Source organism: Notamacropus eugenii, chromosome 3 (genome assembly GCF_028372415.1).
Source record: "Notamacropus eugenii isolate mMacEug1 chromosome 3, mMacEug1.pri_v2, whole genome shotgun sequence".
Classification (NCBI taxonomy): Eukaryota; Metazoa; Chordata; class Mammalia; order Diprotodontia; family Macropodidae; genus Notamacropus; species Notamacropus eugenii.
The window spans coordinates 57515771-57538495 of NC_092874.1; the positions used below are offsets into that span (position 1 = coordinate 57515771).

General features: G+C 39.7%; 1 protein-coding gene across 1 annotated transcript in view; it reads right to left on the reverse strand.

Annotated features, from left to right (window-relative positions):
* CUBN (cubilin) overlaps positions 1-22725 on the reverse strand; it is a 290873-nt gene that overhangs the window by 35735 nt on the left and 232413 nt on the right. Inside the window, exons 57-59 of the mRNA XM_072651627.1 lie at positions 18789-18989; positions 15555-15684; positions 13084-13301 (exon numbers count right to left, since the gene is read on the reverse strand). Coding sequence (XP_072507728.1) covers positions 13084-13301; positions 15555-15684; positions 18789-18989 — 549 coding nt within the window. The remainder of the gene's footprint in view (positions 1-13083; positions 13302-15554; positions 15685-18788; positions 18990-22725) is intronic.

Consider the following 22725-nt stretch of genomic DNA (forward strand, 5'->3'; position numbering starts at 1 on the left):
CTTCCTCAGAAAAGTACATTTAGAAATATGGGGATGGCAAATACATTCTGTTTACAAAGAGGAAGTTTGGCATTAATCTACCACTGTATATATTTAAAACTATTTGAGATAAAATTGAAATGAAATTCATGAACTACAAACTAATTTCAGCTAACACAATCACTTAAAATGACAAAAGAGCAGGGTTTCTTAAGTATTATTACCATGTCTGGTGTGGTTATTGAGTTTAGATATGAATTCTTTTCCTATTCTCCTTCAGACCCCCTTGTTGACCTGAGACAAATCATATAATTACCTTGTCCATTAGCTTCAATATCTGTAAAATGAGGATATTGTTAGTTAGAGCCCAGTAGAGCCAGCTTCCTGGGTTGTTCAGGTGCTGTCGCTGTACTGGTATATTACTGGTTTATCAAACATTTCAAATAAAAGCAGGAGACTTGAAGTCTTGCTGGTACTCAGGGGCTCACACACTAATAGCAGTGTTTTTCTGTAAACTGACAACTGGGAGTGAGGAGGAAGAGCAGAAGGTAACATGCAATGAGAACTGCTAAAGTAATGAAGACAGGTCATTAAGAGAGAGGCTATTCAAGAATCAATAACACCCTGACATCAGAAAATTGATTCGATTACACTGAGAGCAACCAGACAGTGATGATGAGATGAAACCAGGGAAAGGCATCTATATATTGAACGTACCAGTAAAGATACACAATAGAATGAAAAGGGACACGATCTTTTTTCTAAACAGTGGAATGTTAAGAATTCTTTTTAATTTTCTGGTATTTTCATTGATAACAAGTTCAATCAAGGTGATTTATAAAAAAAAATACTTCACTGTGGGTCAGTAGCATGGAAAATGACAACCATCAGGAGCTGCTTGGGTGAAATTATCTCTTGCTGGCATCTAAGGGCGCCCAACTTTTTATGCATTACAACAACAGAACACAACAGCTTTATGGCAGCAATAATGTGCTGATTTAGAAAAACCAAATCATTTAACTTTTTATTTCTGGCCAAATGTTTTATTTTTATGTACCTGTAATATGCTACATCAGAACATGTCAGCATGATAAAATGAAATGAGGAATTGAGATAATGATACAGGCTATCCAAGCTAGCTCTTTATTGAGAATGTGTAGTTAATAAAAACAAAAGTGTCTTGTGCTCCCCTCCATCCTTCCTTCTTCTCTCTCCTTTCCTCCTTTATTTCCTTCCTCTTTCCCTCACTCTTTTCCTTCCTTCCTTCCTTCCTTCCTTCCTTCCTTCCTTCCTTCCTTCCTTCCTTCCTTCTTTCCTTCCTTCCTTCCTTCCTTCCTTCCTTCCTTCCTTCCTTCCTTCCTTCCTTCCTTCCTTCCTTCCTTCCTTCCTTCCTTCCCAGGGAGAGATTAATTGCCTGAGTTCTCCAGTTCCTTTTGCAAATATGGACATCTCACCCCCGCAAAGAGAGCATTTATAGAAGGGATTCTTTTTAAAGAAGTTTTTTCCAAGGCTTCCTGAAAACCTCTACTATGTCCATTTTATCATTTTTCTTGGTTTCTCGTATCTTAAAGTTCAAGTTCAAGGACAGTAAGTAATCCTTTCATTCTGGTTGGTCTAGACTCTGTGTTGTGGTTATATATTTTAATAAAACCTCAGGCCTCTCTTGATAAATCTGGTGTTTTACTTCTGCCAAACCTGTTTTCCCAAGGTTCTGTGGAGCTAAGAATGGATTGCTTTCCTTGTCCTAGCTCCTAAGCTCAGCAGAGTCCCTTTCAATAAAATCCACAAAGGATGAACTTCAGATAACCCTTGTCTTTGACATTAATCCCCCAAGGGAAGCCTAATCAACAGGGAAAGTGAAAGAGCTTTAAAAGGACGGAAATAAACTTAGCTTAGTCTTTGACAATTGAGTTTAGGGTTTCAGCTTGCCTCACTCCCAGAGCTCAGCAGAGGCAGCAGCAACAGAAAATGCACAGAATAATGACATTACCTCATAGCTTCGGGGTAATAACCTCATTATTGCTAAATAGAGTTATTTCAGTAGCAGCTTATAAAAATTTACTGCAGTTGTGCATTTAGCTCTCTTTTACCTTTATGTCGAACACAAATCTAGTTTCCAAAGTCTCTATTGGATTAGACAGGAAGTTCAAGGACAGCCACATGTGCAGACATTTCAGCCACAGACAAGCTCTACAGGCAGGACTCATCTTATTTGGGAGTCCAAAAGTTAAAGAATGGTTCTCGCTCTTGGGGTTTTTTCCCTGGAGGTTCAAGCTCCAAGCTAGGCCTTCCACCCATAAAAATTCTGTTTGGCCTAATTCCACAGATGGATGACGTCAACCTAGTCTAGAGGTGGGGAACCTGCCCAGTCTCTTCATTCCTTGGGTTCCACCATGACCTTCCTCCAACTAACCTCTTCTGCTCTTCTCTATCTTGCTGTCCCATTTTTCTTATCTTCTCTTTCAAGTGACATTCTAGCCTTCTCCATGTCCAACTTTGTTCCTGACCCTCCCGTCACACCAATCCTTTCCACAAGCCAAAATAGATGTGTTGAGAAATTAGGTGGGGAAGGTCAGGTGAGCCCCAAACACTGGTCAGGCCTCGCAACACTCCCAGCTCGTTAGTGCTAAAATACACCACAATAGCTGCACAACTTCTTAGCTATATAACTTAACTACCTAAGCCTATGTACTAGTACAACATACATTCTTGGAAAACAGAGATTGCTTCATTTTTACCTGCCTAATCCCAGGGCCTAGCACCATGTTTTGCACTTAGTAAAAATGTAATAAATTAAAATTTAAAAAATTAAAATTATTTGCCATTGTACTTGAGTATGAGAATTAAACCTCCATAATACTTCTTAAATCTAGGCCTTCAGTCTAGACTAGTCCCTCATTACCTTTCTCCCCAACTACTATAACATCCTGTATCTCCTTCTAAATTATTTCCCTATCTCTTTTTTTTCCCTCATCAATCTGCTCCTCTCCAAAACTGCTAAAATCCTCTTCCTAAGGCCATGCTACTCCTCTCCTAAAGTCTTCAATGTCTTTCTGTCATCTCTAGTATAAAATATGAACTCCTTAGCCTGGCTCTTAAACTGGCTGCAACCTAGCTTAGCACTCTTATTTTAGACAATTCTCCTTCACAAACTCTATTTTCCAGTCAGATTGGATCATCAGTCATTCCTCAAACTCAAAAATCCACCTTTCTTGACTGACTTTCACCTCTGCACATGCCCACAGACTAAAATGCACTCTCTATTTAGTTCCATTTCTTGTCAATCAACTAAGAAATCAACAAGCATTTATTAATCACTTCCAGTGTCCCAGGCACTGTGCTATGTCCTGGGCATACAGATAAAGGCAAAATCAGTTCCTGCTTGCAAGGAGCTTACATTCCAGTGGGGAGATGACATTAAGCATACAGACCGCACAGACAGAAGGTAACAGTGATGGGGAAGGCACAAGGAGCAGGGGGATTGGGAAAGGCCAGAAGCATAAGGTGATGTTTGAGCTGGAGCTTGAAGGAAGCCAGCGATTCCTACAGGTGGAGGTGGAAAGGGAAAACATATTAAACAATCAATGCAAAGGAAGAGAAATGAGAGAGGGGACACTGTATGATAAGAACCAGAAGCACATCAGTATAATGGGGCTGTAGAGGGCATGGAGAGGTATAGTGTGGGACAAGATTGAAAAGAGAGAGAAAAGCTTTAAATGCCAAACACAGGGATTTATATTTGATCCTAGAAATGATAGGAGGTTTAATGAAGAGGGAGGTGACACACACCCTGGGAAAATCACTTTCCCCTCATTAGACTGTGAGCTCCTATAGGGCAGGGACTGTCTTTTGCCTATTTTTGTATCCTTAGGGCTTAACCCAGTGCCTGATGCTTAGCGTAGGCTCACTGCCTGACAGCCTGACTGACTTTGGCAGCTGTGCAGAGGGTGGATTGGCATAGGAAGAGACTGCAGGCAGGGACATCAACCAGAAGGCTCTTGCAATAAGATGAGACATGATGAAAGCCTGAACTAGAATAGTGGCTTTGTAAGTGGACAAAATGACAGAAATAGATAGATAGATAGATAGATAGATAGATAGATAGATAGATAGATAGATGATAGATAGATATAGAGCTCTATGATATACAAGTATATATTTGTGTGTATATGTGTATATATAACATACATGCATGTATTGTGTATATTTACATATGTATATATATATGTATATACATTATATATATGTACATATATATCATGTTACGAAGAGAGAAATGGTAAGACCTGGCAAATGATTAGATTTGTAGGAAGGTTGAGTATGAGGAGTCAAGGGCAGCACCAAGGTTGTACACCTGAGTGACTGGGAAGATGGGGATGTCCTTGATAGAAGTAGGAAATTTCAGAAGAGAGAAGTATTTTTTTAAGAGGGGGAAAGGGGCAAGAGCATATTTTGGACATATTGAGTTTGAAATGTTTATGGGATATCTAGTTCAAAATATTTAATAGACATTTGGTGATGCCAAACTAGAGCTCAGGAGAGAAATTGGTGTCAACGTAAAGCACCGTGACATTCGGAACAGACATGTAACTGAACCCCTGAGAGCCAATCAGAAGGAATATAAAGGAAGAAGAAAGAGGGCCCAGGACAGAACCCTAGGAGCCACTCATGGTTAGCAGCCACGACTTGGCTGAAGATCCAGCAAGAGACTGAGAGGAGCAGTAAGAAAGGTAGGAAGAAAACTAGGAGATGGCATGTTCTGAAAACCTTGTTAGAGGGGCTATCCAGGAGGGAAGGGTGATCGGCAGCATCCAACAACGCAGAGAGGTCACAAAGACCCAGCTCTGTGGCTGACTCTTCTGTGAGGTCTTCCCTGATCACTTCTGTCCTAAGTGCTCACTGTCCCCTAACATTCTTTTGTAGAATACTCATTTGGGTCCTCCCAGAAGAATGGAAGCTTTTCGAGAAGAGATTGCTTTGTTTCTGTCTTTGAATCAGCATCTCCTGGATCAGTTAATTGGCATTTAAAAAATACACTGCTGAATGAATCACTACAGTGAAGCAGGAATAATGGTCAGAACTCAATTCTTAATTTCATGCTTTTATCCTAAAATATTATTATAGAGAGGAAGGTGAGGAAAAGATTCAGTTCAAGATAATGCCAGGAAGTAAATTAGGATGTTGTTTATGTTGAGAGTGATTTTTTGGAGGAGCTTTAACATGTTTCTAGACTCCAATGCTACTCCACAGGATATTTCTGTCACTTGAGGAGATAAACTGGCATTATCTAGCTATCTGATCCCACTTTCAGGCACCTCTGCAAATTAGAAAGGAGAGGAATCCCTAATATTTCTTTTACTGAAGAGCAAGTGGGACCCTTAACTTCCCAAGGCTATTCTAACATTGGTACACACTCCCTCCTCTAGCAGATCATGAGTTACTTCATCCTTGTTCCCTGGGTGTGCTGGCCCCAGAGAACTAGACAAGGCACAAGGTTCCTGACTGGGGTCTCCCTCCTTCAGCACAAAGCCTAGATGGAACAAACTTAATGCCATTTGACTCATACTCTTGAAAGCAGGTGGAGGAAACCAGATATAAATGTGAAATCCTGAACTTGTTCAATAGGGGCTTTGAGTCATGCATACTTCCTACATATCCCCAAAGTAGGGCCAACTGAGTTCCTGTTTATTAGATTGTGTTCTCCCTCCTGGCATGGCTGTATGCCCTCGGTGAGGCAGAGGAAGGCTTCTCCCCTGCAGGGGTTGCTGTTGAGCAGCTCAGGGCTCTGAGTTTCCTAATAAACTGGCCTGATGCTGGGACCAGCCTCCCAAACTCAGACAGACTGGAGAGGTTAAAAAAGAAAATCATAATTTTTGGGTAAATGAGATTACTGTGACCCTGAACAGTACGTGGGATTACTCTAAATCCCCAATCTAATCGCAGCCCTGGAAGTTTTCAGAGCCAATGATGATCGGTATGCCATTTACAGACAATGCAGCTCTTGGATATGAAACCATTGCTAAGGGGTTTTTCTTAGTCAGAATGTGTCACAAATATGGGACTGAGTAACAGGCATGAGGCAGGACAGGACTGAAGCATTCCCTGGATGACTGCAGAGCTGAGGTACAGAAGGAGGAATGTGATTTCTCTCGTGAACACAAAGATATTCCCAATAACATGAGAAACCACTGGGATTCCATTAGAAAAAATAGTAGCGTTCATATTGTGTGCCTGATTCAGCATTGCCTGCACTCTGTGTACATGGGGCTACCCCAGTTCAGGCCTTTGTCACCTCTCATCTTCTAATCAGTCTCCTGGCCTCCAGGAATGTACTTACTGCTCCATGTTCCACACAAAGTCATATTCTTTAAATGCATGTTTGACCATAGTGCTCCACTCCTCCAAGCTTCAGGGCCTGGCTGCCTCTTGGAACACACACACACACACACACACGCACACGCGCACACACACACACACACACACACACACACACACACACACACACACACATGCACACGCACACTCCTCTCTCTGACTGTTAAAGGCAGAATGTCCTTCACAATCTAACTTGAGCCTTCTTTCCAGACTGATTTCACATTACAAGATCTCAGGCATTCTGGGTTTCAGCTGAACCACTAAGGGTGTTGCTTCCTCTACCTAATAGTCTAGCTCCCAACCCCATGCCTGCCTAGGATTCCTGGAGTGCTCTCCCTGTTCACTTCTGCTTCCTGGAGTCCCTAGTTCCCCGTTCAAGGTGTGATTCAGGCCCCAACTCCTAGACAAGGCCCCTTCCCCATTTTCTAGTGATTGGTTTTCCCCTCCTTTCTTCGTACCTCTTGGACTTAGCACAGTGCCTGCATACAGTAAGCACTTAATAAATACTCCTGACTTACAGGTTCCCTGCTCACCTCCTGGAAATCATTTTGTATTTACTTGTATGAACTTTGAATTTATCTACATCCACTACTTTATAAGGCAGAAAGGAAGGGAGGAAAAAAGAAGGAAGGAAGGAAAGAAAGAAGGAAACAGGTATTTATTAAGCACTTGCTGTGTGATGGGCATACAGTAAACATTATCTCATTTTCTACTCACAACAACCTACCCTGGGAGGTAGGTGCTGTTATTATCCCCATTTTACAGTTGAGGAAACTGAGGCAGACAATGACTTGCTCATGACTATGGGTTCCACCACTAGTAAGATGTTGGTCCGTCATTCCAGTTGTGTCCAGCTCCTTGTGACCTCATTTATGGTTTTTTTAGGGCCTTAGAATTTAAACCCACACCAACAGTCACTAGCAGTATATGTTTAATTGCAATATATGGAATTCAATTTTACTCAGTTTTCAATTAATTTCACAACTCTCCAATTTAGCAAACATTTAGGTCCAACTATGTATAAAATGAGACAGTATGTTTGAGCACCTAGAATGACAGGTTTGGAGTCAGGACACTTGAGTTCCAGTTCCCACTCTAATACTTACAGGCTGCACAGCCTTGAAGAGATCACCTAATCTTTACATGCCTCTAGCAATGCCCTGGGGTCTCTCTACTAAACCAAGGAATGACTGCATCTGCTTTACCAGAGGGAGTAAGTACGAACAGTAGAAATTTTCCATTTGGGGAAGGTTCAAAGAACTGTACTTCATGTTGCTCTGTTGTTTTCTGTGGTATTCAACTCTTCATGACCCCACTGGGGCTTTCTTTGCAAAGACACTGGAGTGGTTTGCTATTTCCTCTGGCTTATATTACAGATAGGGAAACTGAGGCAACCCAAGATGTCAGTGGCTTTTTTGGTTACTATACTGCACTACCGACATTTATGAACATTTGTTTAGTCATTTTTTAGTCATCTGACTCTTCATGACCCCATTTGGGGTTTTCTTAGCAAAGACCCTGGAGTGATTTGTCATTTCCTTCTCCAACTCATTTGACAGATGAGGAAACTGAGGCCAACAGGTGACTTGCCCAGCATCACAGAGCTAGTAATTGCCTGAGGTTGGATTGGAACTCAGGTCTTCCTGACTCCAAGCCTGGCACTCTCTTCTCTGTTTCACCTAGCTGCCCTATGTTGTTAAATGTGCAGCACACTAACCCCCCAACTCTTATTCATGAAATTACTGTCTATACCTCCCCCATTTTGTTCATGCAAAGTTGCCCTTTTTTCAGTCTAACTTGAAGACTAAAGTCTTCATTTATTCTTACTACAGAATTTCATCTTATTAGCTTCAACCCAACTCTCTTTCCTTGGAAGACCCTTTTGGATCCTAATTGTTATCCAGTGCTAGCCATCCCTCCCAACATCATGTCATTCAGAAATTTGCCTTTATCTAAACCACTGGTACAAATGTTAAACAGCAGAAGGCTAAACTTGGATTCATACAGAAGTCCACTGGAGACCTCCTGCAAAGGTGCCATTGAACCATTTACCATTAATTCTCTGAATTTGGCATTTCCAAAAGTTTTGAGTTCATCTTACAGTATTATCATCTGAGCCACATTTCTCAATCTTTTAAGTAACATGAAAAATTTTGTCAGAGCTTCCTAACATATATATATGCTATATATAATTTTTATTTACATTTTACATCATGTTATTAATATTATTTTATAATTACTGTAATATTATATTATTATTAATATATATTAATTTATATTACAGAGAATATCTTTAGAGTGCTCCCCTTATCCTCCAATTTAATAAACCCTTCAGGACTTTAGGCAGCTCTCTGAACCCTAACTGCAGTGAAGATGCCCCCCAGCCTTGGTGGAAAGAGTCCCCTCATCAGGGAGTTCCTTTTACCCACAAAATTACAGATTCAGTTCATATTCTTAATACTGACTATAGCATTTTAAAAAAGAAATCTGTAATGTAAACGGATAAAACTAAAGCATGGAAATGTCACAGAAAAGAATTCCTATCTCTCATCATTTTCATATAAATTATTCACTCAAGTAAAGGTATCTTTTTACCTCCAGATGTGGATGGAAAACCTTGGAAACTCAAATTTGCCAGCCTCAGCAACCACGCCTTCTCTTATCTAGGAATTGAACAGCTGTCACGCAGAGCAGCTTGCAGTCACTTTAAGGAGAAGGCAACTTTAAATGGATGACATGGAAGTGAAAGTCTGTGAATCCTATTAGCCAAATCAGATTCCCTTAGCCAGACCCAGAGCTAAAAGACTATATAAATCCTAGAAGTAAATCTACTCCTAATGTTACAGAAAAAAGTTAGAAACCTAGTATGTCCCATGCATGATAAATCGTCTTATCACTGTTAAAAGAGAAAGTTCTAGATGAAGTGTTTTTATTTTTACATTAATAAAAAAAGTAAGATGAGAAACTATAAAGGTTAACACTTATTTGGTTGAAACTCAGAGGGAAACATTCCACACAATATACTTTTAAACCACGTTGGGGCTCCCTGAACCATTTATTCAACTGAAAAGGAGCCTAAAGAAATCATAGTTGTGAGACATGGTGGGAACACAATGCTGGCAAGTCATGAAATTCCACTTCTAGTTCTTATCCTTAGAGCTTTTGCTCTGACTGTGACCAATGGAAAACAGTAATTGACTGTAGCAGTCCAATGACTCAGCCTTTAACAATGTCTCTGGGAGGGCAAGATTTTTTTTTTTATTCTTGAATAATCTTTGTAAAACCTGAGAATGTCTTCATGGTAACTCAGAAAATGACAACTTAATGAAGCCGAGAAACTCAGGGGAACTTCTGAAGTATTGTGCAAACTGCAATGGTTGGCAGAGACTGCTCCAAACATTTCAGTAACCTTTTGAGCACAAGCCAGGTAAAAAGGAAATGAAGAAAAGTCTGCTGATTGATTTCAAAGGAATCAATCAGCAAATATTGATTAAGCAGATGCAATATGCTAGACAGGGAGCCAGGCATTGGAGAAACAAAGACAGTAACGAAACAACTTCTATCTTTCCAAAATTTCTGCTCTAAAAGGAAAGATAACATTTACAAAATACACATATCTAGTAAATCAGAGTTAATTTGGGGAGTAGCTATACTAGTAGCTAGGGAGGGGCAGTGTCAAGAAAGAACGTATGGAGAAGGGGGCATTTGAACTGAGATTTGAAGGAAAATAGGGATTCTAATAGGCAGAAGCAAAGAAGTGAATTCCAGGAATGGGAAACAGCTTGTGCAGAGGCATGGAGGGGGGAAATGGAGGGTTGTGTGTGTATGAAGAACACAAGATGGTCTCTTTAATTAAACAGGACATTATTGGGAGAGGAATATACAATAAAACTGAACAAATAGGTTAGACTCAGGTTGGGAAGAGTTTTAATGTCAACAGAAGAGTTTGTATTTGATGCTAGAGGTAATGGGGAGTCGCAAGTTAATATTAAGTAGAGGAATGACATTGATTAGTGCTTTAGGAATATCACAACAGAGTTCCAGTTCTGGGAGCCAAGATGGTGGAGTGATCGGTAATTGTTCTCTCGCTCCCCTTGTTGACCTTGATGAGCCCAGAGAATATTTCCCTGGGAAAAACCCTGGAAGAGTGGGGGCAGCAGAAGGGGTAAATAGTCTCTTAGCCTGGTGAGGTTACAAAAATCGCTATGGAGGGTCTATCTTGCTGTGGCTGAAAGGGACCAGTGTAGGACCACAGCTGTCCCAGACAGTCCTACCTCTGCAAAGATCCTGAGCCTCAGAGGGGTGAAGTCCACAACTGCTAACACCAGGCCCCCAGGCATGCCTCAGCACCCCAGGAGAATTGGGAAGACATTAGCAGACAGGTTCACAAACCACTGAGCTTCCCTATGCTCTAGCTCAGCAGAGGAGATCTCCTGTGGACAGACCACCCCTCCCCCATACTTAACAAGCTACCTCCAGGGTAACTGCAGGGAAACCCAAAAAGACCTCACCTGGTCTTTGTTTTCTAACACCAGTCCACTCAGCACCAGGTAAACTGCACCATTTTAGCTTCTAGTTGAAAGAACCAGAGGCCACAACTCACAAAGCCTCAAGTTTTAGGCACAAGAATTGAGAGACAGAGCCCCTTATGCCCGAGATGCAAAAGCCAGGAAAAGGGTAATTATTATGAGTAAGAAACAAAGCAGAAAAGACCATAGAATCTTTCTGTGGGGACAAGGACCAAAACACAAAAGCCAAAGAGGTCAACCTTGAGACCGTATACTCCCATCTGAAACTTCAGAAGGGAATATGAACTGATCTGAAGCACAAAGAGCCTTCTTGGAAAAGCTCAGGAATGATTTTAAAAGCCAGGTTAGAGAAACAGAAGAAAAACTGACCAATGACTTTATAAATATGAAAAAAAATCACAGAAGAATTTAAAAGGACAATTGGATAAATGGAAAAGGAAGTACAAAACCTAACTGGAGGAAATAACTCCTTAAAAGGAACAATTGGACAGATGGAAAAGGAGATGCAAAAGTTAACTGAAGGAAACAATTTGATAAAAATTGGAATTGGGAAAGTAGAAGCTAATAAATCTATGAGACATCAAGAATCAGTCAAACAGAATCTAAAGAATAAAAAGATAGAAGAAAATGTAAAATATCTAATTGGAAAAACAACTGACCTGGAAACCAAAAAGTCATGATGAACAAAAGAACCTGGACAATATCATCCAAGAAATCATCAAAGAAAATTGCCCAGAAGTCCCAGATCCAGAGGGCAAAATAGTCATTGAAAGACTATCACGCCAGCAGCTAGATTAAAGAAGGAGAATAGATTAAAGAAGGGAGAGACTCAAGACAGGTAGACAATTAGGGTGTGTTGCAATCATCCAAGTGAGGCCCAATGAGGGTCTGACCTAGGCTAGCAGGAAGAATTCTCCTTTTAAACAGTAGACTTCTAATTGGTCTACCTGTCTTGATGTTCTCCCCTCCTTAATTTATCTTCCCACAGCTGCTCCAACATGAAAAGAGGACAGAAAATCCAGTGAGTCCCCTGACTGCCCATGGCTCTCCCCAAGAAGCAGCTAGTTGTAGTCATTAACTTACTGCTTCTTTATTAATTTATTTCCTTCTTTGAAGGAAAGGGGGAGCAGCAAATCCTCAAGAGCCTGCTCCCTTCTCCAGAGCTTTCTCTCTTCTTAAAGAACTCTCCAAGTTGACCATCTCAGAATAGGGTTGTTCTGTTTTGTCTAGGTTCAAAGCAGCATGGCTGATCCAGCCAATGATTAGATGTTTCCAGTGTTCAATTTATTGCCTTCATACAATGGCCAGTAACCTTTAATTCCATCAGATTGGTTGAAGAACTTCTTCAAGGATGACTTAGATCCAAGAAGTCATGCATGGAAGAGCACTGAAGACATTTATGGTCTGAAAACGATAGACTCATCATGAAGACAGGACAAAAGATAGTGGAGGAACTGTTTGGATGCTGCCGTGGTACTCCCCAAATGTAAGGCTGACCCAGAAGAATTTCCCCACCCCTCAGCCGGGAATCCCTCTAAGGGAGTGCAGGGCAGCTGGCAGCTTGGCCGCCTTTCTGCTCTCCCTGCTTCCCACTGCATCAGTTCATCCAGATCTCTCCAGGCAAAAGACTGTTTCCTTGCTTCACATCCCTGGTGTTTAGTGCCTTAGTGCTCGGAACACCGTGATGAGTGCTCCTTGATTTATTTATCCAAGCTCCTTTGAAAAATTTCATAATTTCTCACGCCTCCTCCCCAAATTTTGTAACATTAACATGACACAGTTTGTTCAGGAGAAGGGAAGAGAATAAGCCTGCGATGTGCCCACTATGTGCCTGCCATTGTGCTGAGAGTAGATTAGGCACAAATCCAATGAATTATGGGACAGAACCCATGGGAATTTGTTTTCCCTGCTGCATATGCCTTGTACATACATATCTGTTTGCATGTTGTCTCCCCCATTAGAACGTGAACACCTTGTGTGCAGGGCCTGTGTTTTACTTTGTAGCCTCAGTGTTTAGCCTAGCACTTCATAAACATATCTTGCTGCCTTGGCTTTTAGCATAGCTTTAAATTATGCTTCCCTAAAAGCCCCGATAGATAACAACTGCATTCAATTTGTTTTCAAAAGCAAAGAAAGATTGGTAGATAGTCAATAAAAACAGGCCCAGAGAATGAATCTGGATGTCAGATGTTATTCTTACCCAATGTCTCTCTGAAAGATAACTTCCAACCTTTTGCTGTTTCAAAGAAATCTGTCTTGAATACCAGGAACAAGTTATTGCTGGTGCTTTTGATATCTGCTGGAAGCTGTGAACCACAGAATTGGCCAAGAAGTGGAGTGCTGGTATTTGGGCCATCGTATACAGCCAAGTAGTCTTGGGAACAGAAGGTGGAGAGGGTCACATTAAAATCATTGAACCTGTGAAAATGAAAGTTTTTGTGGTGAGCTTTGTAGCATAGTTTCCACACAAAGCCTTAGTTTCGGTGAAATTCTGAGAATCAGGTAATAGATATATGACCAGAATATAAGGTAGGATGGTCACAGAGTAAGAGTGCAGCTAAGAAATAGATAGATGGCTTTTGTGCTCCTCTGGTACCCAAACCCAGAAGCTCTTGAGGACATTCTCAAAAATGTTCAGTGGGCCCCCTGTCAGGGACTGTTAAGAAATAACATGGACGGCAGTAACCAAGGATGAGAAGGAGTGAATGGGTTGTTATCTACACTTCTGAAAAGAGTATCTCTGTTGACTTTGAAGAGATTTAATGATCAAACCATTCTCTTCTTTACTTCTTTTTATCATACTTAGAATGTTTTGTCCATTCCCCAAACTCTTGTGAAGTGACATGGTATGAGATGAGGTTGAAAAAACAGATTGGAGCCAGACTGTGGAACCCATTAATACCAGATCAGGATTCTGAGCTTTGGTTTCTAGGCAGCTCTGAGCAACTAAAGGTTTTTGAGTACAAAGTGCTGTAATTTGTGAGAGAGGCTAGAGCATTAGAAAAATCCACCATATGTGGATTTGAAAGGGGAGTTACTAGATGTAAGAATGCAAATAAGAGTTATTACAATAGTGTAAGTAAAGAGAAGTAAGAGTCTGAATTGTACTATTAACAATGTGACCTTGGGCAAGTCACTTAACCTTGTTTGCCTCAGTTTCCTCATCTGTCAAATGAGCTGGAGAAGGAAATGGCAAAACACTCCAGTAATTTTGCCAAGAAAACCCAGGAAGAGTCAGACGCAACTGAAACAACTGAACGAAAACAAGAAAAAGTAGGGAGAGGTAAGAGCCTGAACTGTAATGGTTGTAGTCATGGAGAAGATGCAGATATTTTCAAGGTAGAATTAAAAAAAGACCTGGCAACTGACTAGATGCAAGAGAGGTGAGCGTGTGCGTGTGTGTGTGTGTGTGTGTGTGTGTGTGTGTGTGTGTGTGTGTGTGTGTGTGTGTGTAAGAGAGAAAGAGAGAGAGAGAGAGAGAGAGAGATCACCAAGTGTACCTGTCCTTCCTTTTCATTCCTTTCTCTAGGTAGCTTATCTGGTTTGCTTCTTCTTGCCCTTTTCCTTTATACTTACTAATACTCAGGACTTTCAGTCACTTATTCCTGGAGTGCATTTGTTCTTCAATCCATCCTAAAGGAAATCCCCAAGAAGTACTCTTTAGGGGCCTAAGTATCCTATTCTGAGGCTACCCTGATGAATACAGTACTTGATCAAAACTTCCTCTTTTGATGTAAAATCATATGTGGAAATCTATGTGGTGTTTTGATCTAAGTAAATAGAGTTGAGGACAATGAATTATTGTAGATGCATGAGTATATGGGGTGTAGATCTTGCCCTGCAAAACTGTACGAATTTCATTCTTCTCATTACGCAATGGCACAAAATCCCTTTGTGTGTAGTGAATTGCATTGACCTTCAGAATCTTCTACCAGATCTAAGATGCTAGGTGTTATAGTAGCCGCAGTAACAATGCCCTGGATAAATAACTGTATAGAGCCTTCATTTGATATTGAAGGCCCTTCACAGTTTAATATTGTCCTATCTTCTCAGATGTACCTCTTTTACACACACACACGCACACACACACACATACACACATGCACACATGCATGCACACACACACTACCCTCCAGATAAGCTGAATGGATGGTTTGATGTATGAATCACTGAATGGCTAACCTTGTACCTTATTTATGCATTTAGAAAAGCAGACCACTTGTGTTTGAGCTTACCTCATGACAAAATGTAAGGGGAAAAGGAAACTCAGAAGAATCATAAAGATTATGGGAAATGCCCGATAAACAAGATTTAAATGGGATCTTGAGCCAATAACAGATAATGTTCCCACCCAGGGCTACTCACCTATCTGTTATTAGCATTAGTGAAGCAATCATAACAAGCTGCCTTTATAGAAATTACAATAACCATTTTGAACTAGATGGATAGTTTTTCAGATTCTAGAGTTCAGCTTTGAGTTTGAGTCAACAATTAAAAATTCACTTCACAGATTTAGAGATCTCATGCAATGTTTATATAACACTTCTCACTCTCCATAACAGCTCTGTTTTATCCTGCTGTAACTTTGATGAGATGCTTTTTTCTTTCCTTCTGTCAAAAGAGGGTCACCATTAAAATACTAATTTTTTCTTAAGGAGTATATTTACGTACTTGAGTGCTATCACTCTGTCATTTCTGACAGTGATGAGGTAGGAGCAGTTTATATCAATGGGATAATTCATTTGTAAATAGGCAGGGCTTCTGATGATTCCGAAAGATGAGTTGAATGTGCCGCCACATGCTGTAACAGAGAAAAAGACAATAAACCAAGAACAATTCATTTTTTTCACTGTATAAGAATATGATATTGGAGCTAAAATTGCTTTTTTTATTATTCCAGAAAGATAACTGCTGTTCTGAATACCATAAACTCTGACACCAACTTTACTGGGTCTAACATATTGGTTGGGATTCTTCTTTTGATTTTCCTTTCCAGTGAGAGAAGAATGGGAGAAAACAGAAGAAGAGGTGGGAAGATGAACAAACTCTCTTACTTTCCTCTCCAGGCCACAATCCTCACTCTCCATAGGGTGTTATCTACTCTCCCATAGGAAGCTTTTCAGTCTGGAAGCTCAGTCCATCCCTGGACTCCTCACATTAGACATATTCTCTGGCCCTTTAGCCTCTCCCTCTCAGAACCTCCACTTTAGGAAGAGACTTGGGCCAATTACTTGTTCATTTCTTTCCAGGTTCCACTACAAGACTTTCTCTACCACATTTCCTCACTGCGTACCAAATGTGTTGTTTTCTCCCACTACAATGGAACCTCCTCCAGGGAAGGATCTGTCCTTCTGCCTGTAACCATATTCCCAGTGCCTATCCCAGTGCTCTACAGGAAGCATGAAATAAATGCTTCTTGACTTGGACTAGACTCGTCCTAAGCTCCTTTAGAGGTCTGTGTTTTATTTGTCTTTGTATCATTCTTAGCACTTAAATGTTTGTTGAACGAATAAATATTTCATGGATTTCTTGTGTGTAATTAGTGCTTTATAAAGGTTTGTCATATTGTATTATCCTGTAAATGCAAAAGCCTTTCTGGAGGTATGAATGAGGAGCATGGAAGAATATCCAACGTTCCATTATAGACATGCCAACCCCAGCTCCAGCCACCACCTCAATACAAACTTAACAAGGCATGGATAGAGGAAATTAGGTGGTTAGAATGCTAGACTCAATCAGGAAGTCCTGAGTTCAAACCCAGCCTCAGATACCAGCTTTATGACCCTGAGCAAGTCATTTAACCTCTGCCTGCCTTAGTTTCTTCATCTATAAAGGGGATAGCAATAACACCCACCTCCCTGGCTTTTTGTGAGAATGGAATGAGATGGTATTTGAAAAGTATTTTGCAAACATTAGAGTGATTGTTATTTTTTTTTTTTTGCCACCAATAGCAGAAAATTTCTTGAGGGAAGCTGTCAGATCCCACAGCCTGGCCTGGGCATATAAAAAAAAGGATCAAGTAAGAAGCCTGAAGTGATAGAGAAATTCAGAGTTCTCCCATCAAGAATGTGAAGGATTGAAATAATCTGATGATAATCATTCCAAATTAATTTTCCTCTGTAGGCCCCAAACTTTGGCCCTCAGGCCATGGCTAAATGTTTCCAGGTTACTTTTTGGTTGACAGTGATTCTTTCATCCTCCTCCTAAGACGATCTACAAAAAGCTACCAGAAGGCACGGCTCACTGAAAACAAATCCAGTGACCTGGGAATGGCAATTTCCTTTAAATAGGCAAAATATTTGAAATAAATATAGTAAAGAACCATTATTCTACATCTTGCCTTAATATTCCATGGATTTAGTTATAGTGAAAATATGTACCTCTCATAAATAGAGCCATGTTCTATTTATAAGGAAGACTTGTGTTTTCTATACCCAGCTCCCACAGGAACATCTCACTAACATTTTTGGAAATTAGAAACAAATCAATTTTGGCTACTCTTTTGAAGGACTATTCCATTTGGGGTTTAAGCTGAGTCCTCATCAAAGCAAAAGAGAGACACATTTTGTAGAGATCATGACTAGCTAGATGTGTGTCTCTGGCCTTGTGACTTCTATACCTTGTATAGCTCATAACTTTTCCTTTTAAGGCTGAATTATACAGTTTATAAGTTTTTGAGCACCTAAATAATTCAAGCATATAAACCCATCATCAGGGCTTGGCAATCTTATTCAGACCCAAACTCCCCCTTTAAATGAAGATCTCATTAAGGAGACAGTGAGTTCCATAAACAGTATCCTAGGAAAATGAGGGACAAAAACTAAGAAACAGAGAAAGCAAGAGTTCAACCAGCCAGAGCCACAGTTACGCCAGGGCAGTCAAAGAAATCAATCTTCCTCTTTAACCAACAAAAAAACCAGAGGAAGGAATGTTAATTACTCAAATCTTTTTTGTCTGGGCTAGCAGCCACACAAAGCCATTGCCATACTTCACAAATGTCAGAAGTCGCAATTCAGAGAGCAGGGAATGGGAATGAATTATGAAGGCTCTTGTTCATGACTAAATGACCATTTACATCTTTCACTGCTGTTCTGTGAGGCTGATGGGCTCCAACGTGATTTATCTGAAAGGAAACTATTTAACTTCCACATTTGGCAATGGATTTGGTCAAGAAAAGGAGGAAAACAATAAAGGAGCATTTCTCAGGATTGTGTGCTACTGGATTCACTGGAGTTTTGATAAGACAGTGAAATTGCTCCCAGAAAACAAACTAGACAACTCTTCCATGAAGGGGGATAAAAAAAACCAAGCCAGTAATAATTCACCCAGTTCATTCAAAACAGGAAATACAATATTTTTTTATAATAATTTTAAATTAAAAATAATCTGAATATTATGTCCTTATTGACACTAGCAAAATCAAGTAGAGAAGTAAGATGTTTATCTGAATTATTGAGGACCAAAAGGCTATTTTATCATTCTATCCATATAATAAAAGACCCCAAAATTGACTTTGGTCTGAATTTTCCAAATACATACTATTTCTTTCAATTAGCTAAAGTAAAACTGGCCTAAGTACTTCTATAAGATCTCGGTTTTGTTCAATTTTATTTCAGAAAGGAATATTTATCAAGGATATCTTATATGTAACAATAGATACACATAGTTACTTCTTTATTTTTTTTGGACTGGATCAATTTATTGGTATCGGGAGCTCCCTGCAAGTCAACTGCCAGGCCTAAGTATTCTCATTTAGGGAAAACATAGATAACGTAAGGTGATTATTTTTTTTTCCCTAAGATCCATGAACCTAGTTCATTATTGGTTCCATCTAAATCAGAAAGAAAATGCCTCAAATATGACTTGCTATTTGAAAAAGTACATGACATTATTATAGATACTCACGAATTATTCGGTACATTGCCTTGAACCCAAAGTCTGTGTTACGAGAGTTACTGTAGAAATTGAGTGTCACTGGGCCAGTGAGGCTAATGCTCTCAGGAATCTCATCACCACAAAGCGTAGCCGTGGGTGTGGAGGTAGCCTGGTAACCTCGGAGAACTTTCACTCCGTCATTGATACAACTTCCAGTTAAGGCTGAGGGTGCTATTAAAAAAAAGACAAGACAGGTTATACTTAGTAGCTGGAGCAGTGATGATTAATACTAGTAAGCATGAAACCAAAGCTGCAATGAAATTTAATGGAAATTCTTGTTGCTTTACAGACACTGGACCATTGGTCCTCCGGGTATCCATGAAGGGAATGAAGTGCTGGGCATCATGTGCATTTCCATTTCACTCATGGTACATCTGACACAGAACAATGTGAGGTATCTGTCCAGGTACTGGTGATCCAACTGACTAACCTGACAGCATGCCCTCTGTAACTTAAATCACAGAACAGAACATGTCAATAAACCAATGACTTGATTTTTTTCCTTGTGGGGACTCTCTCCACCAGCACAGACCATGACAGGTCTATAAAATTTATAAACTTACAAGATGGTCTAAAGTTCAGAGTGGTTAGGCAATCTGTCCATAGTCACATGGCTGTTAAGAATCAGGAACAATATATATGGACTCAAGTCTTCCTGACTCCCAAATGAGTATGCCCTCCTTTATAATAGATTCCTTCTCCAATAATAAATGGGGTCATAGGAATCTAATGTGATGCACAGAGCATTAGGAAAAGTCTATGCTGCTTTGCCTACCAAGAAACAAAGGTGACACTGAGTCTCAAGTATAATAAGCATAGACTTGTTTAAAAAAATAGGCTTGAGAACAGATCTGTGATATCATTGATACATGGACCTCCAAGACAATGAAATTGCTTCTATATTCTTATGTTGGTAAGTAAACATCTAGAGCTTCCTGGAAAGCTTTGTTTTTTAAAAAAGGGAGAAAAAATAAAGGCAAGAAGCCTGAGATGAATTAGGAAGAGGGACAGTAATGTCACCTATTCTTCTTTGGGGACAGTGGTGGCAGGATGTTAACTCTGTCTATGAACATCAGCTCTTATTGTAGAATCCATAGGTAGAACCACCAGCTGCTTTCCTGACTGATTTGTCAGTACTCATTCAGAGTTCCACACACAGTGTCTCATACAGATTGCCAGATTATAGGGATAACTCATGGCAGCTATCTACTTAATTTAAAACCAGAATATTGTTAAATTAATATTTCATCAGAAAACTGAGTTCATTTTTTTCTAAAAATTTATAGGAAAACTCTACTTTCCTTACAAATAATGGCTTTTTAAAAGGCTACTATTGTCTTAAGTGTGGTGTTTATTATGTACTAGGGCAAAATGATTTTGGAAAAGAAACCACTAAAATTACGTCCATCATGTTAATAACGAATCTATCACCCAAAGTAAGGATTGCTTGTCAAGCAAGAAGGAATAATGAGAAATAAACACAATTAGAACATTTTAGCAACAGTTCTCAACTTCAGAATATATAAGACAAAGACACTTTTAATTTGAAATTCTCTCCCTCCTCATCCCCACCTCCTGACTTCTCTGGCTGTACCTCAGTTTCCTCATCTGTAAAATGAGGGGACTGCATTTCATGACATCTAAGGTCTCTTTTAACTCTAAATCTGAACTTACGATCCTCTTGCCAAATTATATTCACAATAATGTATTGCAAAATGAGTTTACTTGAAACAGTTGAGAAAGCTAAGGGAAGAGATGCCAAGAAGTTGAGCAGGGCTGGGTTGGTGGGGGTTTTTGGTTTGGGTTGTGTTTTTAACAGTTTAAATGAAATTTAAAAATAAAGTGACAAATGCATCAGATGGTATGACATAACCTTACTGCATGCATTGGATTGAAAAATACAAATACTAACAATATAGAATCCCATGTCACCTCGGGGTTTCCTTCTCATTCCATATAACATGTAACAAACAAAACAGATTCCATGACCAGCAATATAAATTAAGGAAATAATTAATACTTTCATTTCTAGCTGCCTTGTATTTCTAATTTTCTTTCTAATAGGCATTTATTCTGAATGATCAACCAGAGGACAGGGGATGATTATGGAGACATGGTAACACAGCCTCCTCCTTTGTCTTAATCTCTTTTTGTCTAAGTAACCTGGTATTGACCTGAAGTATTCTAGTGCCTTGCCTGAGGTCACTGCCCCCACAGTTATTTAAAATGATTCTACAAGAACAAAACAGAATCAGATGTGGCAGAAAGATCTGACCTTCCCAATTCACTTGTGCCACCTCATTGGATGGAAATAACCAGTCCTATGTATATGAGACAACTTCAATGAGTCATGAGCATTCAGAATGACCACATCTCCAGTCACCTCTGATCCTACCACGTGAATGCAGACAGAACCACAGTTTTTATTTTTTATTGACCTTGTGAAGAATCCTAATTCAATCATTCAGGATGTGTATATGTATCTATGTACATTTTGTGGTGGCACTATGTCATACAGGATAGAATGCTTAACTTGGAGGGAGGAGACACAAATTCAAACTCATCTCAGACACTTACTACCTATGTGATCATAGGCAAGTCACTGAACCTCTCAAAGTCTCAGTTTCCTTCTGATAATTTTCAGAGGAGCTGAAAAATTTGGATGAAATATGATATGCTACCAAAAATGTTAATATTACACGTTGAGGTTGATTTCATCTGCCATCTTGAAACAAAAACACAAGTTTTAAAATGTGCATATCTTTTGCGTTGTTTAAACAATTCCTGTTCAACTTAGTATTTGAGTAGAAAGAAGTTGCAGAGATGCTTGAGACAGATTTTGGTGTCCCAAAAGTCTTACTGTCACTTCAGACTGCTCTAAGAATTATGGGACACATTGTATAGTGAGTGAGGCTACTAACATTGGGAGATGTGGTACAGAAAAGGATAGAGGTATTGATACAAATGGAAAACAAATAGGTTATGCTAATGCTAAAAAGATATTATTTCAGTCAAAGCAAGATAAGTCCTAACTGAAAAGGACAGGGACAAAAGTATTTTTACAAACAAGGTACCTGAAATTGGACTGCTACATACAACCTTATAATATAGCTAATGAAGTTATAGAGCACTTTATGGTCCACAAAATGCTTTTCATACTTATCTCATGTGATCCACATAGCAACCATGTGAGGCAAGTGCTAGTATTATCACCTCCATTTCACAAGTGAGAAAACAGATAAGGCCTATGGAGAAGGTAGCATATAGAAGAATACATACAACAACAGTCATAAAAAATACTAAAAAAATTTATATTCTGCTTTAAGGCCTGAAAAGCACTTTACATTGTATCTAATTTGATTCTCATAATAACTCTGAGGCAGATGTTACTATTTTCCCATTTTAGAGATAAAGAAACCGCGTCACAGTGAGGTTACATCACAGCTGGGAAGCATCCAGGATTTGAACTCAGGCCTTTCTGATTTCCACTGCTCTATTCACAATGCCTCTTAGTTACCAATAATCAAAACATAGGTCACATGCTGAGAGCTAGAAGGTACCTTAGAGATCATCTGACTCAGCCTCTCATTTTATAGACAAGGAGACTGAGGAACACACCAGTAATAAGTAGAGGGACAGTGTTGGAAGCCTGGTCACCTGACTCCAAACCCAGTCTGCTTTTCCATTAAATCACACTATCAGGCCCCTGAAACTGAGGGCCACCTACCTGGTAGCATTCCAGTCCCTGTCTGCTGATTTGGCATGGATGGTGATGGCCTATATAGGACAGCACACATCCATTACAGCAAGTGGATGTCTTTATAAGAAAACACTGCTGATACTGGTATTCTTTGACTCAGCAAGGCTTGGTCTTTTGTATTACCTTTCTAGAGGAGTTGTGCTTTCT